Source organism: Podarcis raffonei, chromosome 13 (genome assembly GCF_027172205.1).
Source record: "Podarcis raffonei isolate rPodRaf1 chromosome 13, rPodRaf1.pri, whole genome shotgun sequence".
In the NCBI taxonomy this organism is placed as follows: Eukaryota; Metazoa; Chordata; class Lepidosauria; order Squamata; family Lacertidae; genus Podarcis; species Podarcis raffonei.
In genome coordinates, this window is record NC_070614.1 from 39,229,901 (window position 1) to 39,247,220 (window position 17,320).

General features: G+C 49.0%; 2 protein-coding genes across 5 annotated transcripts; one reads left to right on the plus strand and one right to left on the minus strand.

Annotated features, from left to right (window-relative positions):
• Positions 1–420: 420 nt before the first annotated feature.
• On the minus strand, positions 421–6,867 carry LOC128400909 (translational activator of cytochrome c oxidase 1). Of its 2 annotated transcripts, none has more exons than XM_053363607.1 (6): positions 6,749–6,867; positions 5,404–5,661; positions 4,562–4,668; positions 4,105–4,235; positions 1,580–1,757; positions 421–1,482 (listed from the first exon to the last, which is right to left on the minus strand). In XM_053363607.1, exons 2-6 carry the CDS (start codon positions 5,618–5,620, stop codon positions 1,282–1,284), a joined length of 834 nt encoding a protein of 277 aa, XP_053219582.1. In that variant the 5' UTR covers positions 5,621–5,661; positions 6,749–6,867; the 3' UTR covers positions 421–1,281. The 2 variants fall into 2 exon arrangements, with proteins under 2 accessions (XP_053219582.1, XP_053219583.1); XM_053363608.1 differs by lacking the exon at positions 6,749–6,867 and adding an exon at positions 6,225–6,720.
• Positions 6,868–8,522: 1,655 nt separating this feature from the next.
• On the plus strand, positions 8,523–16,486 carry LOC128400877 (zinc finger and SCAN domain-containing protein 31-like). 3 transcript variants are annotated; one of them, XM_053363546.1, is made up of 5 exons: positions 8,523–8,626; positions 10,587–11,542; positions 13,266–13,383; positions 13,613–14,090; positions 15,987–16,486. In XM_053363546.1, exons 2-5 carry the CDS (start codon positions 10,751–10,753, stop codon positions 16,000–16,002), a joined length of 1,404 nt encoding a protein of 467 aa, XP_053219521.1. In that variant the 5' UTR covers positions 8,523–8,626; positions 10,587–10,750; the 3' UTR covers positions 16,003–16,486. The 3 variants fall into 3 exon arrangements, with proteins under 3 accessions (XP_053219521.1, XP_053219522.1, XP_053219523.1); XM_053363547.1 differs by having other exon boundaries at positions 8,533–8,626; positions 10,630–11,542; XM_053363548.1 differs by having other exon boundaries at positions 8,539–8,626; positions 10,614–11,542.
• Positions 16,487–17,320: the final 834 nt, after the last annotated feature.

Consider the following 17,320-nt stretch of genomic DNA (forward strand, 5'->3'; position numbering starts at 1 on the left):
CAGGGAGATGCTTAAAATGCAGGCATGCAGGTATCCACCTGTTAATATCACACATTTGTATGCACAGCCACTAAACAAATACCAAAAGGGCAGCAGCCTCATGTGCAGAGAGTAATCCACACCACCTCTCACATGCAGCTACAAAGGCAGGTAGGTGCTCAATCAACAAGGGAACACTCGGCAACATACACAAATAGTTTTGAAGACGTGTACTAGCTGCCAACGTACTCCCAAACACTTGCTCTCTAGCATTCACTGAAGGAAGTGTAGAGACAGTGCATTCAGGAACATAATGAGAAAACAAGCATGACCCCGTATTTATGGGAGCCTCGAGCAGGGGGGTAATGGCCAGTCCTTGTACTCATTTCCAGTCAAAACTCCTTATTCCCACTTCTTCTCTATGCAACAGAACCAGAAGGCTACAGCAAACACAAAACTTTAATTAGCTCTCTCCAAACGGCAGGCAACACTCAGGATAAAGACGTGAATCGTGGCTTGTTGAACACACCAGTTTCTGCCTCTTGACAACAAATGTCTTCCAAGGCAAAATACATGTGAGCTTTCATACTGCTTCCACCACACTTAAAAACATGACGCCTGCTTTCAGCCTCATGCTGCTTTGCAGCCTTCCACTCTAAAGTGGACAATGTTATCAAAGGTTTTTGCCCTTGCAGGGTTATTCAATCACACCCACCTCTAAACAATGCCTGAGAAAACATAAAAATCCCACTTGGATCATTTAGGCATCGAGTCAGGTGGTGAGGTAGTGAGGCATTCAGTAACTATGCCATTGCTAGCTCATGAATAACCTCAATTCATTGGCTGTTCCTGGGTCATCAATAAGACTAAAAGTCCATGGACCTTACTTCAGTACTGGAACTCCAGAGAACGTTGCGGCTTCAAGGAGGAGGCCTTTGTAGTGAACACTCCTTGGATTTTCCAGCAGAAGAAGTGTGCAAAACAGGGCCAGAATCCAGCCTTGCCATAGTGCTCACTCGACACCCGCAGCTGCTCGAGGGCCCCTTAGATTTTGCTCACAGTGTGGGCCTGCCTTCAGGTAAGGTACCATTAACTATGAGAGAAAAGTCCAGCAGGGGAGACAAGTGGAAGCCTCAGCAGCACAGTAACCCTCATTCCTGGCTGCCAACCTTAACTGCTCAGAAAAGGCACCTCAAATTTGACCTCGCAGCAAGGCTTCTGACATGGTGCACATCAGGCCACAGCTTATAGCAGTCTTCTGCCACTGATGCTGAGAGAGGTTCTCCAGGGAGGCTCAGCAATCTATGCAATATTGTCGTACACACGGACGACATCCAGGTTGTCCCGCAGAGCCTCCAGCAGCCGCGACGCCTGATCCATCTCCTCGTCCGATAACTGGGTGCTGACGGTCGGGATGAACTCGAGGCCGGCAGAGACAGAACACAGGCCCAGCGAGTTGAGCTTTTCACGGACCTGGCGCAATGTTGGCACAGCACAAACGAACTGGGCAGAAGGGGGCAAAAGAAGAAAGGCATTCAGCCACAAACGCTTCGTAGACTCGAACACAGTAGTGCAGCTACATGAGAAACCTGCCTCTCACCTTCAGAAGCATCTTCTCGTTCTCATCTTCCTCCTCTTGGACATCTTCCGCTCCAGCCTCGATAGCCAGCTCCAGGGCCTGGTCCAAGCTGACAGCGCTGCCAGACCGGTTCTCACTGCTCACCATGACAACGCCCTTCTTCTCAAAGTTATGCTGGGCCCCGTCGACAAGTTGTCCCCTGCAGGGAACACAGAGTGGGGGGCAGCAACCCGCCCACCCCCAGCACAGACATTAAGTGATAGTGAACCACAAGATCTAAAAATATAAGAAGACTGTCAGAGGCTCAGGAGCAGAAGAGCAGGGGAGAGAGCAAATAGAGAGCGGAGGAGAGGAATCAGAGGGGAGCGTAGGGGAATATGACAGTGGACCGAGAGATTCCATGAGCTTCTCCAGCGAATCAGAAGATTCCCAGGAGGGGGCGCCTATGGTAAGGGCGAGGCGAGTCCCAGGGGGGACGATCCATAAACAAGGAACCAGAGGGGAGTCCCAAAGGAGTAGCGGAGGAGTAGGGCCAGTTCCCCCACCAGAGCACAGTGGGGGGGAAGAGTCACGTGAGTCAGGACCAGCTTCTCCTCCATCGGGGAGTGGGGAAACGGAGGGAAGGCCAGGTCCAGCTAGCCTCCCCGAAAGGGGGAGCAGTGACACAAGTGTAACGGTCAGAAGGAAAGTGGGAGGCTGCGCGCGCGCGCCAAGTTCAAATGTGGAGGAGCGCGGGACAGCAGAAAACCCGGATTGGGAGCCAGGTCCTAAAGCCCGAAGGAGGGGGGGAGAAGAGTCGGCAGAATCAGCGTCAGAAGAATCTAGGAGGACTGAGACTCCGACTAGCAGAAGGACCCAGAGAAAGAAGGAACAGAGGAAGAGGTGGAGTAAGGCTAGAATCTTAAGCTGGTGTCAGGGGGGAGGAGATTCAGATGGGACTTCTACGGTCTGATGCATAGACGTAGCGTTGCGCGCTGCGCGTCTGGAAATGAAACTGAACTTCAATAAAGACTTGTAAACTTGAGGAAGAAGCAGCGTTGGTCTTGTGTGAGCTGGGACCTTGGGCAGCGCTGACAAAGACGTTCTAAACTAGAAGCAGTGTGAGAATACGGTTTGCTAAGAGGCTGCATATAGAACTCATGCCTGACATGCAGGCCTCAGTCCTGTATCATACACACATTATTTAACCACGTTCTTCCCAGAGAAATCAGGTTCCTACGGTCCCACCTCCAACTTACTAGAGTACATTCCTCTCCTCCCAGAGAGAAACTAAAAAACCCCAACCAAAACACCCCTTATTGCAGGCTTCCCCAACCCAGAGACTTCCAAGTATTTTGGACTACAACTCCCATAAGCCCCAGCCAAAGCAGTCATGCTGGCTAGCAGCAGATGGTAACTGGAGTCCAAAATGTCTCCAGGGCATCAGGTTGGGCAAGGCTGGCATTTTGACACACTCTGAATGCCAGCTCCTATAAGCCCCAGCCAAAGGTCACAGATGGGAGTTGTGGTCCAACAACAGTAGGAGACCCATGGTTTCCCCAGCCACTCTGGACGGCTTCCAACAAAATATTAAAAGCACACTAAAACATCAAACATTAAAAATTTCCCTAAACAGGGCTGCCTTCAGATGTCTTCTGTAGTTGTTTATTTTCTTGACATCTGGTGGGAGGGCGTTCCACAGGGTGGGCGCCACTACCAAGAAGGCCCTCTGCCTGGTTCCCTGCAGCTTCACATCTTGCAGTGAGGGAACTACCGGAAGGCCCTCGGAGCTGGACCTCAGTGTCCGGGCTGAACGATGGAGGTGGAGATGCTCCTTCAGGTATTCTGGGTCAAGGCCGTTTAGGGCTTTAAAGGTCAGCACCAAAACTATGAATTGTGCTCGGAAACGTACGGGAGCCAATGTAGTTCCCAGGCACCAGTCTAGCTGCCACATTCTGGATTAGATGCAGTTTCCGGGTCACCTTCAAAGGTAGCCCCATGTAGAGTGCATTGCAGTAGTCCAAGCGGGAGATAACTAGAGCATGCAACGCTCTGGCAAGACAGCGTGCGGGCAGGTAGGGTCTCAGCCGGCGCACCAGATGGAGCTGGTAAACAGCTGCCCTGGGCACAGAATCTTCCTCACGTTCCCCATCATGTAGAGATGAGGTGGGGAGAGGAGGATGTGTTATCCCCACTGCCTCTGTCCTGCCCCTGATATCCCAGCCCCACAGCCCTCCAAGCATTGAATGTTTGCAGCTGCTACACTGAAATGCATGGGGAATCTGCCTGAGTCAAAGAGCCATTGGAGGTTCAGCCCCAACAAGTAAGAGGGTGGGACGGTGGGGAACACGGAGGAGAAAGAGTAGCCAACATCTGCTGTCTGCCATCGCCATATGATGGGGAATGCTTGAACTTCTCCACTCCAAAGGGAATCCAGAAAAGCCGCACTGTGACCATCGGGAAGCAAATAATCCAGACCCTCTCCTCCAACCCAGTAAGACCCTCTCAACCACTGCAAGCCAGATGTGGTCCCCACCCCCAGCCGACCACTTCACCCCCACACTAACCCGTGTTTGTTCAGAAGATGCCGGATTTCATTGAAGGACCTTTTCGTATTGTCTGTCAGCATCTCAATTAGTAGGGTGCAGCCGCCAGGCCCTCGCACCCCATACAGCAGGTAGGACGATTTGATTTTTTCCTACCAAAAGAGAAAAGTTGAAAAGAACAGTAAGTTGTATCTTGAGGGACAAACACACACACCCAGATGATGGGAGTTGTAGTTCAGCGCCATGTGGAGAATCAAAAGGTTTTCCACTACTACTACAACTACTACCAATTTAAGTTTTGGGCAAGGGTGGCTTGAGGACACAAAGGACTGCGAGTGACACAGACCAATCAACCCCTTTCCAATCACTACCATTTCCTTGTTACCCCACCAGACACACACACAACTTTCTCCTCTCTCACAAAAGAGGTGGCAGCATCCGCATCTGCACCCTGGCTCCAAACAGCTCAGAAACATACCCCGCGGGTGAGTGCTGCTTCGATGGAGGCCTTGGGCATGCTCTTGCTGCGGCACTGTTCAATAACATTGGCGAGATTCGTGTTCAGTTCCGGGTTGGGTCCGCCTTCTGGCAAAGACAATTCAGGAAGACAGAAGATTACCCTTAAACAAATGGTTTATCATAAAGCGTTGTCTCGCTTCGCAGAATGATGGGAACGCAAGAGGGTCTTTGCCTTGAAGTGTTTACAATCGAAAATTCAGCGTAAGGAAGAAACACCATGGACAGAATAATTGCCACGCACAGGAAGAACAAGGATATAGTTTGAGTGCCTCGCTTGTAGTTCTATAAATCATTTAATGTGCCAACACGAATAGAAGTTATTAACATTGCAGCTGTTGTATAAGGGATTATTATTTTGACTGGAATGTAATTGAAATCAATAAGATTTTGGAATGCAGAAATAAAATCATCAAACCGTCAAATCTAGCACGCGGGCGGCCACTTAAATTATATAATTCAGTATTTGAATGATTGGTATTAGTAATGGTATTATAATTTGGTATTGTTATAATGAAGCTATTATTGGACTGTAATTGAAAATTAATAAAAATAATTATCAAAAAAAGAATAAGAAAACTCAGCATAAGGGAGGGGAATGTAGCCTAGTGCATTCTGTATAAATCTTGGGAGCTGTGGAACAGGAACTGCGGGGATGGCCACTGACCAGATTTGCTGCTCCAAGTATGTGGGCAAAGCTGGGTTTTGCCCATGCTTGCAGCAAGCAGAAACATGGGAGGCTAGCTGTGCGCTAGGAATCTCCGCTTCCATTACAGAATAGCAACAGAAATCCTGCCGCTGTACCTCTTACAGCCAGTCGGATCAACATGCTAAGCTTCTGGAAGACCCGGCCCCGAGCTTCATCCTTCGGACCCTTAATGTTTTTGACCTTGGACCATTTGTTGTGTCCAGCGAAGGCAGCACAGGAGGCGTGGACAGCGCGATGCGGGTGGTCCAGTAACATCAGAAGGCGTGGCCGGAAGAGGACACTCATCCTCACAAGACTGGAGCCTACAGACATGGCTTGGATGGGACGGAAGAGGTTCCGTCTTGACGTTCAATCTTGGAAACAAATGGGGGGGGGGAATGACTGTTGTGATATGGAAATGCAGAGCACTGGAATTGCAGTTTTGAAAATGGCTCATTTTGAGGCTGGTAAATAAGAATCCTACAAAAAAAAACACCCCACAATCCATCAATATAATCTACTGGAACATTGCTGAATTGCTACAGTAAATTCTGGAACCCACTCGAAAACCATGAAATAAATGGGAACTGGTCCCTAAGGATCTAGAGCAGGTCCGGGATAGAGAGGGGTGTGTGAGTGTGTGCCAAGTTATTAAGCCTGTTGTACAAAGGAGCCATTTATTTTCATTGCTCCACACCCTTTTGCCTCTGGTCCTGAGAAGACTGCCCACAAGGAAATGTGGCCCTCAATCTGAAAAAGGTTCCCCACCTGTGATTTAATGAGACAAGAAGCTACACAAAGGAGAATTAAAACACAAAGATCAGCCTTACGGATGGAGGCAAGAACCTCTGTAATATGGAAAAGGAGAAGCAGCTTTCCCCCTTACACGACAAGGAGACGAATGCAGAAAGTTCCCAACAGAACTCAGCAAACACACCTGGTGTCCAAAATGTGAGAAAGCTATAAAACGAGTGCTGGTTTATAACTTTCTCCTATTGAGTGTTCTTAGCTTTCCTTTCCCCACTATTCACACTTTATTTTCCTCCAGATTGTTCAGCACAGGGTATTGGAGTAAACATTCACAGAATTCCGCAGCGAAAAGTAGCCAGTGCAGAAGGTTAAACGTGTTAAGGTTACGAGCCTCTTGATAAAGGGCAGACACAAAAATCACACGCATCCATCTTTTATCGGGAATAATAAACGATCTCTGGTTCTACACTCGCAAACACAAAATGCAGATTGCAATTAATTTAATTCATAAGCATTTGCACCGAAAGACAGAAGGAGGAGTGGGATCTAAGCTAGATTGTGACTAGTAGTCTAGTGTGTCATAAGAACTAATCTGCGATTTACTGCTGGTGAACCCAGGAGTTCTGGCTTCCATCATGCACTACAGTACATATATTTAACCCAGGAAAGCCCCCCCCCCATTTTCTCTTCCACGCGAGGGTCCCAACTTACAGAGGAATAGCTGCAGCAGCGTCGTGGAACTCCCCGGCATTCTTCCTGCAATAGCTCCGCCCACAGAGAGGCGGTACCTGAAATTAACTCTTTCCTCTCGAGCCCCATGGTGGGCAAACGATTCCTAGACTAGATGACCCTCATGGTGCCTTCAAACTCTACGATTCTCTAGGATTCTATCCTCCCTCAGGCGTGCCTTTATCAGATATTTATTTTTAAATTAGTCATGCAAGGTCTAAAGGTGTGGATAATAATCTGATGTCTAGTTTGGCCTCAAGGCACTTGGGAGTCTGGAAAAACTGAATTGTGTGTGTGTCCCCATTACTGGCAAGTCTCATTTCTTAAATGGGCTGGTGGAATGTGAAAGTTGTTTGGGACAACCAGTACATATTGTTACGGGTTGGGGTGACAAGAACCCCACGAGGGAGAAATGCTATTCAGTTGACATTTAAAGACGAACAAAGCTAATTTGCACTTTCCAAAACAATACATGAACCAAAACACAGCCATCCTTCAAAATCTGGACTTCTCTGCAGGGCATTTATCCAGCCAAGTGTCTGTATGGAAATGCAAAAACTAGGGTAAACTGTGAGTAAAAATGCATTTAACTGTGAAAATGACATACTGTACAAAAATGCATTCCAGGAGTATACACTATACAGAAGTGTGGTGTCCAGATCAAGAGAAGTAGTAGTACCACTCTATTCTGACTTGGTCAGACCGCATCTGGAATACTGTGTCCAATTCTGGGCACCACAATTTAAGAAGGATATTGACAAGCTGGAACGTGTGCAGAGGAGTGCAACCAAGGTGGACAGGGGTCTGGAAACTAAGTCTTATGAGGAGCGCTTGAAAGAGTTGGGTATGTTTAGCCTGGAAAAGAGGCGAATGAGAGGCGACATGATAGCCATCTTCAGATATCTTAAGCGCTGTCACATGGAGGAGGGAGCATGCTTGTTTTCTCCTCCTCTGGACCAATGGCTTCCAGTTGCAAGAAAGGAGATACCGACTAAACCAGGCTTCCTCAACCTTGGCCCTCCAGATGTTTTGAGACTACAATTCCCAGCATCCCTGACCACTGGTCCTGCTATCTAGGGATCATGGGAGTTGTAGGCCAAAAACATCTGGAGGACAGAGGTTGAGGAACCCTGGAAACATTCAGAAAAGCTTTCTGATAGTAAGAGCTGTTTGACAGTTCACGAGAGATGGTGAACTCTCCTTCCTTGGAGGTTTTTAAGCAGAGGTTGGATGGCCATCTGTCATGGATGCTTAAGCTGAGATCCCTGCATTTCAGGGGGTTGGACTAGATGACCCCGGGGTTCCTTCCAACTCCACGATTCTATTTGGGAATATTGCTTTACCAAACCTGCAGGTGAGGCAAAATTGCACATAGGAATGCCTGCGTTATTAGGAAGATTTCACCCGAAGAATGCTGATGAATTTTCATAAAGACTTTAAACAAACAAACAACCTCTGCATGTGGAAATGTGGAGAGCTGAACTTCAGGACGGAAAGCGAGAAACTGAGAATACCCAAAACGGACACTATTCGCCCATCCTTAGCCAAGTCAACTTCAGCACAAGAAGCTGTTAGCCGTATGGGAAATACTCGAAGGGTTAAAAAATCAAATACAAAAGCCCTGAGCCTAGAGAGGCTCCGAGACACCCGTTGAAGGGGATGCAAAATGCTACGGCACTTTCCCGTTCCGCCCGAAGTGGGGAAGGAACTGAAAGTGGCTTTGGGTCCCCCTCGCGCGCCGCCCCCGCCCCCCGCCCCTGTCAGAGCAGCAGCAGCAGCAGCAGCAGCAAAGCCAGAGAGGCTGCGCAGTGCGAGCCTCCAGATGTGGGTGGAGAGAAGCTGCCAGGAGGGACGCAAAAGGTAGGAAGAGAATCATTTCCTCCCTCCGAGGGCCACGTGGTCCCCCTTCTGCTCCAGAGTTTTCTGCTCCCTGGATCGGGGGGGCGGGGCGGGGAGCGGACGGTGGGGGTTGGGGGGTTGGGATCACACCTGGACTAGGGCTGCCTGCTTGCCCTTGCAAATGCACGCATACACTCTCTTCCTTGCTGTCTTGAAAGATGACCCGACACGCGTTTGTACACTCCCTTTTCGTAGATCCAGCTTGGAGTGTATACCTATAGATATATATGCTCATAGGCGCGCGCGCACACACGCACACATAGATATACATATATATAGACAGTATGCACGCACACACGCACACAGCAGAATGAGGTGGGATCGTTTCCTGGCACGGTCCGTCGAGATTTCGCTGTACTACGAAGGACTGTCGATGGAGCGTGCCCTTTTTTTAAACTTGCACGTTGAGTCAAGGGCACCTGCTCCCTGCAGATCAAGAAATCGAAGCATCTTCGTTTGTTTGTTTTTAGCCTAGCTCACTCTGTCTCGGTTGTACTAGGTTTTTTTTACTGTAGGAAGTTTCTGACATAACGGGACAGTGGAACGTGTGAGTCCCCATGCCTGTACCAAAGATTGAAGTGGTACAGTCCTCCTGCATGTGTGGGTCAGGCCCTGACTGCCTTAGAGAAAAAGGTGAGGCAGCAATGCCTTGACCCACAGGGGTGGGAGGTGGACCTATCACCAGGCTGGCCACTGTGGGAACAGGATGTGGGAACTAGACGGGACATTGGCCTGATCCAGCAAGGCCCTTCTTGTGTTCTTATCCGATTCCAGCTCCTCCCAGAACGGCTCCCCAACATTCTATACATTTTGTCAGATCTGACTTTTCTTTCTTTTCTGTAGAAGTGTTCCTCCATTTTCACTTCTTTTTTCATTTTCTTGTTCCCTAAAGGTAAAGGTACCCCTGCCCGTACGGGCCAGTCTTGACAGACTCTGGGGTTGTGCGCCCATCTCACTCAAGAGGCCGGGGGCCAGCGCTGTCCCTATTTATCTACTTGCACCCAGGGGTGCTTTCAAACTGCTAGGTTGGCAGACGCTGGGACCGAGCAGCAGGAGCGCACCCCACCACGGGGATTCGAACCGCCGACGTTTCGATCGGCAAGCCCTAGGCGCTGAGGCTTTTACCCACAGCGCCACCCGCGTCCCTTCCTTCTTGTTCCCTACCACTATAGAATTTTGCATGTTTATCGGTTTATAGATAAACAAAATCAATCAATCAAGAAACAGCCCTTCCACCTGGCTGCATTGAAAGCAAAAGATAAAATAGTTAGGCCCACTTCATCAGCCTTGAGTTTGTGACCAAGTGCAACTTGGTGGTAGCTATTATTTATTTTATTTATTGCATTTATATCCCGCCTTTTTCTCCAAAGAGCTGTACATGGTGGCATACATGGTTCTTCCCTTCTTCAGTCTCCACGACAACCCTGTGGGGTGGGTTAGGCTGAGAGCCACTGACTGGCTCAAGGTCACCCCACCCAGTGAGCTTCATGACTGAGAGGATTTGAACTCTGGCCTCCGAAGTCCTAGCCAGACACTCCAGACACTACACCACCCTGGACTAAGCACTTAAATGCATAAAGCATTCTTCTATATGGCTTCCATCTCATTTAAATGCTCTTATCAAGTGGCAGTGCATGGACAGTGGTTGTGTCTGCACCAGAGGCCAAGATGGCTGACCACCATATATAATAACTAGCAAGTGTTGTTGGAAGGGCAAACAGGGTTAGCAACTTGTATTTTACTTTCTCTGAGGGATCTTGTGTTATTATCAGTCACCACTGTATCTCCATGTCAGGGATTGTGGCTCCCCCCCCCTTCCTTGTACACCTGGGGACTGGAATATTAGGCAGGGTGAGAATAAAAATGAAACAATCTTCAGATGAGCAGTCCTGGGCTAAGAGTGTTCCATTTTTCATGACAGGACAATGACTTCACTGCCTTACCACAGATTATTCTAACCACAGGCCAAGTCGAGAGATTGAGAGGCCTTTCTCCTCAGCGTGAGAAACTGAAACCGAGAGAAAGCGGCGGCTGCATCAGTCCCTTGAGAAGCAAAGAGGCCAGACTTCAACGCCCACTCCCAAAATGGCGGCTCCCCAAGCAGAAATGGCAGACCTGGCACTCCCATTGCCGGTTCGAGTCAAAATGGAGGCTCAGAGCCAAGCAGCGAGCGCTTCACCAGAAGGAAATGGTAAATTCCCCAGCGTAAGCCCCTGTGGCGCTGCCGAGGAGCTAGCGAGAGGAGCGTCTGTGCCCAGGGTGAAGCAGGAGCTGGCAGAGGAGCCGCCTCAGAGCTGGGATTGCCAATGGCAGCGAGTGTTGGAGGTGGTGCCCACTCCAGTGGCGGCCTCAGTGCAGGACAACCCACAGTTGCCTCCTCTGTCCCAGGGGGGCAACACCGAGGCCTACCTGGCCACCTTTGAGCGAGTGGCTGATGCTTCTCAGTGGCCTAGAGAGGAGTGGGTAACTCGACTTGTGCCCGTCCTCAGTGGCCAAGCCCAGCAGGCCTATTTTGGTTTGGATGCGAAAGACAAGGGCGACTATGGGAAGGTGAAGGTGGCCATTTTGAGGCTGGACAGCTACATGGCCACAGAGGCCCATCGCCAAGGCTTTCGGCACTTCTGTTACCAGGACGCCGAGGGGCCACGAGGAACGTGCCAGCAGCTCCAGGAGCTTTGCCACCGTTGGCTGAGGCCCGAGAGCCAGACCAAGGAGCAGATCTTGGACCTGCTGATCTTGGAGCAGTTCCTTGTCATCCTGCCGCAGGAAATGCAAGACTGGATCAGGGAACGTGGGCCTGAGACCTGCGACCGGGCCGTGGCTCTGGCTGAGGAGTTTTTGCAGGAGCAGCAGGAGACCGAGAGATGGGCCCAACAGGTATGGGACATAATTGGCCCTGGTCTTTTCTGGGGGTGCCGAGAGGGTTTCATGGGTTTGCCAACAGGAAATTGAATTCTGTCTAGCAGAAAGGGTGGGGATATATCACTAGGGGTCTAATAAGCTTTTCATAGTGCAAGAGCAGTGTGAAAAATAGACACGAGGGTGCAAGTCATCTTGAGAACTGTCCTGGCAGATTCCATCTTTCTCTGAATACAGTGGAACCTCGGCTGTCGCACATAATCCATTCTGGAAGAGCGTTCGACTTCCAAAACGTTTGACAACTGAGGCACAATGGGCTGTCAGCAAAATCCATTGGAAAAAAGCCGTTTGACTTCTGAGGCGTGTTCGAAAACAAAAGCATTCCCTTTCGGGTTGTCGGCGTTCGAAAGCCAAAACATTAGACTTCCGAAGCGTTCAACAACTGAGGTTCCACTGTATATGTACTGGGGGGGAAATACCTACAAACTATCGAGTAACAGCAGTTATTGAAAAATTTGCCTCTAAAAGCAGCGTACATTGTGTGTGTTGGATGCACAGGAGACCAATTAAAAATCCGCTGTAGCCCCATGTGGCCACCACAAAGTGGGCTGTGGTTTCATCTGAAAGTGGGAAGGTTATTCCTCACCACAGAATTGGGGGGGGGGGGAGCTTGTCAACAAACTCTGTTCATATACTAGCTGTGGTGATTGCATCACACGCTGCCAGCCTCTTGAGGCACAGCGACGGCAGTTCTTTTCTGGTTTCATTCCCTGCAAGGCTGTTGCTCCACTTTCCCTCGTCCAGTGTTTCTGCTCTGATAATCTGTATGCACCCTGGCTGCTAGCACTTATTTATTCACATCCTTCAGATGGTATTATATTATTATTGTTATTGTTGTTAAATATCCTGCCTTTCTCCCAGAACCGTAGATTGTGGTCACTGTCAACATTTGTATGGGGAATCTCGTCATTTGGCCACGGGGAGTCTTGACTACGCTTTCATTTTTCTTCTGGCAAAACATTTCATTTCAAACCCATGCAATTGAAACTTATCTTTGTACACCCATAATGGTTAGAAACCTGACTTGTTGAATAAAGAAACTGAGCTTCTATTGGTGCCACTCGGCATCAGTTTCTGCACAATCTAAATTCTTTCCCCCCCCTTTTTATTTATTTATTAACATTCTTATATTTCATCGGTAAACATTGTCATATTACATTACAGGACTTACTATAATTTCCAACATGTATACAAAAATTATATACAGATTTTATATACCTAAAAAGAAAATGAAACAAACAAACAAACAAAAGAAAGAACAAAGAAAAAAAACAATTTCCCCCCAAAAATCATATACATACCAACACACTAGACTTCCTGTCTTTCCCGTTGTATATTCCTTTTTTACAAATGAATGTACTCTTATTATTATATATTTCTTTACATATTATCTAATACATTCCTATGTCAATATGTGCTCTTAGTCTTATTTCCCAACTCAGTCTCACTCCAACATCAGTCAAATGCCAGCATAGATAGTGAACCTTTACTGTATTTTTGAACATATGTTTTATATCTATCCCACTTTTCCATAATTTTTTGTTTTGAATTGCCTCTCAGGGTATTTGTTAACTGTGCCATTTCAGCAAATTCTTGTAGCTTGTAATGCCAGTCCGTTATTGTCGGGGCTTCTTGTTCTGCGCAACCTAAATTCAACCGTTTCCCGTTCTGTTCCTTTCAGATAACGGTGCCGATTGAGATGGTTATTGTAAACTCCCCCATTGTAGACCTGTCGGACTCGACACAGAGACATCTTCGCAGGGAAACCAAACCAGCTGACGAGGATAACAGCTTGCAAGGTAATTGCAACAGGGAAGTGCCTCAGAAGGATGGCTTTTCCATTTTTGTAGGGTTAGGTTTCTGCGATACAGCAGCCTTTAAGAAAACTGCAGTTCCCAGGAGCTCTGCTTGCCCTCCTTTCTTTTTGTTACCGGAGATGCCCAGGACTGAGCCCGAGATCGCTGGCATGCAGAGCATGGCATGTTGGTGCCTCCAAGCCAAACGCCCATCTCTCTTTTCTCCCAACAGAAAGCTACTTTGCAAGCAGAACTGTGGCCAAGGAGCTACACCAGCCTGCGGTGGAGGAGCCGGGAAGGAGAGCTCCGGGAGGATTCGGGGAGGCTGTTTTCCCCAGAGGAGACCCTAGAAGGCCGCACGGGAGCGAGCGCGGCGTGGGGCTGCAGCAGAAGGGGGGCTGCCTCTCGGTCCGGGTCATCAAGGACAGGGGGCTCAGAGGAGTCCTCGCCGACCCGGAAGCAAAGCGCCACCTGTGCAAGGAGTGCGGGAAGAGGTTCCGCAAGAGGTGGGACCTCATTCGGCACGAGAGGATCCACACGGGCGAGAAGCCCTACCAGTGCCCGGAATGCGGGAACAGCTTCAACAGGAACACCACCCTCACGAAGCACCTCCTCGTCCACTCGGGGGAGAAGCCCCACCAGTGCGCTTACTGCGGGAAGAGATTCACGCGGAGGTCGCACGTCGTGAACCACCAGAGGCGCCATTCGTGGTAGGAGCTGCCTTCCGTTCCTCTCCTCTGCCGACTCTGGCTTGCCCATTAGCCGCGTCTTGTGGGGGTGGGGGGTGTGCCAGTAGAAAGGAAGCATCTGTTGTTGCTGTTTTTATACCACCCTTTATCTGTAGATCACAGGGCAGTTCACAACATAAAAGTACAATATAAAAAACACAAAATACAACAGCCCAATAATCCCCCCCACCCACAATGCCAAAGGCATTGATGTCAATCAGCCAAAGACCTGGTGGAAGAGGAATGTTTTTGCCTGGCACCTAAAGGTGTACACTGGTACCTCGGGTTACAGATGCTTCATGTTACAGACTCCGCTAAACCAGAAATAGTACCTCAGCTTAAGAACTTTGCTTCAGGATGAGAACAGAAATCGTGCAGCGGTGGTGCGGCGGCAGTGGGAGGCCCCATTAGCTAAAGTGGTGCTTCAGGTTAAGAACAGTTTCAGGTTAAGAACGGACCTCCAGAACGAATTAAGTTCTTAACCCGAGGTACCACTGTATGATGAAGGCACCAGCCGAACCTCCCTGGTGAGAGCATCGCACAAATGTGGAGCCACTGCAGAAAAGACCGGTTCTCATGTTGCCACCCTCCAGACTTTTATGGAGGAGACACACGAAAAAGGGCCTCAGAAGATGATTTCAGGGTCCTAGTAGGATCATATGGAGAGAAGCAGTCCTTGAGGCATTGCGGTCCTGAGCCGCATGAAGAGGGTGGCCTGAGAAACCTGTTTTGACTCTTGGTTGTTAGGAGACCCCTGTTCCCCTCGCAGAGCTGCAGTTCCCAGAGTGACGTAACAGTCGCTTCCTCTTCCCAGGGAGTGTTGGGAGTTGTAGCCCCGTGAGACAAGTAGGCCTCATCTAACAACTCTCAGAAAACCCTTTTAAAAACTACAGTTCCCAGGTTTCTTTTAGGCAAGCCATGTTACTTTATTGGCATGATACTGCTATCAATTGATAGTGCAGATGTGTGTATGTGCTTGTATGTGGGTGAACATTCAAGCAAGCCACCCCTCCCTTTGTATTCTGAAGTGGTGCGACCCAGGAGCATCGGTTCCATACTTTCTGCGTTCAAACTCAGCCTGAATTAGGGATAGCTCAGTCGGTAGAGCATGAGGCTCTTAATCTCAGGGTTGTGGGTTCGGGTCCCACATTGGGCAAAAGATTCCTGCATTGCAGGTTTGACCCTTGTGGTCCCTTCCAATTCTATGATTCTATGTATTTATCCCACCTTTCCTCCAAGGAGCTCAATGGGAAGTACATAGCCCTCCCCATCTCCATTTTTTCCTCACAACAACCCTGTGAGGTAGGTTAGGCCTTAAACGGCCTTGGTCCAGTATACCTGAAGGAGTGTTTCCACCCCCATCGTTCTGCCCGGACACTGAGATCCAGTGCCGAGGGCCTTCTGGCGGTTCCCTCACTGCGAGAAGCCAAGTTACAGGGAACCAGGCAGAGGGCCTTCTCGGTAGTGGCACCCGCCCTGTGGAATGCCCTCCCACCAGATGTCAAAGAGAACAACAACTACCAGACTTCTAGAAGACATCTGAAGGCAGCCTTGTTTAGGGAAGCTTTTAATGTTTAACAGACCGCTGTATTTTAATACTTTGTTGGAAGCCGCCCAGGGTGGCTGGGGAGACCCAGCCAGATGGGCGGGGTATAAATAAATTGTTGTTGTTGTTGTTATATGGGCTGAGTAAGTGACTGGCCCAAGGTCACCCAGGGAGCTTCATGGCTGAGTGGGGATTTGAACCCTGGTCTCTCAGGTCCTAGTCTGACACCAACCGCCACACTTCGTTGGCTGTCATTATGGACCAAACTGACAAGAAAACAAGGGTTGAATTTCTGGTTTCTTACGATAACACACCTTCTCCTTTTGTTGCAGCCAAGGAAGGTCTTGACGAAGTTCCCGCTGTCTCCTGTTGGTGCGACAGATTTGAGCAGAGAGCAAAGGAATTTACTCCTGTATCCAGAGGCGAAGAGGCTGCAGCCGGGTGTTTGCGCTGGGAGGCTCAGAAGGCAGGCTATGCTGTTGGCAGAGGGGTGGCTTCTAGAGCTTTTGTTGCTTGTGTGCATCTCAAATCTATGATCAAAGGATGTCTGAGGGCAAGCAGCTTCCAGGGGGTGGGGAGGGGTGGGGGAGAAGGGTCTGTACTATCCATTCTGTCATTTGGCAAAGTCGTGAAACTGGGGGAGCATCTTAAGAGAAAGGAAAACTATCCATTGTCATTTGGATCCAGAAAGGCAGCCCTGGATCAGGTTTCATCTATTTATTTAACGTTATCATGGGATCACTTGCTGGAGCTGGAGGTAGAATATGTATCAGGACATGGGCAAGATTCTGAGTGCAAACCAGCTGGTGCCACTGGGAGGACTGCAAATTTTGAGCGTTTTTGTATCCAAGCAAGCTTTGCCAAGGCAGAAGTACACTTTCAGCACTTTGCTGTACCCATGCCTGAAACTGACCGTTCGCATCGTGGGAACAGCCCGAAGCTGGAAGGCACAAAAGGGAAGAGTGCTTTGCAGGTTTCCCATGTGCATCTGGGTGGCCACTGTGAGAACAGGATGAGAGATTGGCCATTGGCCTGATTTAGCAGGTGCTTGTTTTGTTCTTAAGCATTTAAAAGGCAAAATATGCTCCAGGAGCAGAGGAGCATGCTGGACTTGCAAAAGTGATGTCTGCAATGGAGCCCGGGGGGAAATAGGGTACAGACTAACTCATGTATAAACTCCAGGCCTTGAGCTGGAAATAGGATTGCCAACTGACCAAGAAAAGCACTGGCCAAATGTGCTCTTGTGCCTTTATTAGTGGCTCTACGTGCATAAAATCAACCAGTTTCTCAGCATGGGGATAACACTACCAGTTGTGAATATCTACACATCATGCTGTTGTTAAAGGCTTACAAGTGCAGCGGCTGGTTGAAAATTTGGCAGCCCAGGTTGGAAAAGGAGGGCTGGATGGGGAAATAGGAAGTGTCCCAGCCTCCCAATCTGGGCAATGGCTCTTGTTGCTGAACGCTTTACAGGGTCCTGCCGTGATTCCTTGGCACGGCTTACTACTTATGCAGGATAGTGATTGTGCCCCTACAGGTTGAGCAATGCACAGTGTAACCGACTTGGCTGTCGGTGGTGTATTTTAACTTTTAACTCTCTAGAAATGGAAAATCAACATCGCTTCTGTTTATTTAATAATTTATTCCCCAGTTTCCCAAAACGTGG

Bases quoted from the DNA above. Each gene is read 5' to 3' on its own strand.
- LOC128400909 (XM_053363607.1), bottom strand. From the start codon at position 5,620: ATGTCTGTAGGCTCCAGTCTTGTGAGGATGAGTGTCCTCTTCCGGCCA. The intron at 4,236-4,561 runs GTATGTTTCTGA...CTCTTTTGGTAG, and splicing joins AAGCAGCACTCACCCGCGGG to GAAAAAATCAAATCGTCCTA. The intron at 1,758-4,104 runs GTTAGTGTGGGG...TGTTCCCTGCAG, and splicing joins CATCTTCTGAACAAACACGG to GGGACAACTTGTCGACGGGG.
- LOC128400877 (XM_053363546.1), top strand. From the start codon at position 10,751: ATGGCGGCTCCCCAAGCAGAAATGGCAGACCTGGCACTCCCATTGCCG. The intron at 11,543-13,265 runs GTATGGGACATA...TGTTCCTTTCAG, and splicing joins CCGAGAGATGGGCCCAACAG to ATAACGGTGCCGATTGAGAT. The intron at 13,384-13,612 runs GTAATTGCAACA...TTCTCCCAACAG, and splicing joins CGAGGATAACAGCTTGCAAG to AAAGCTACTTTGCAAGCAGA.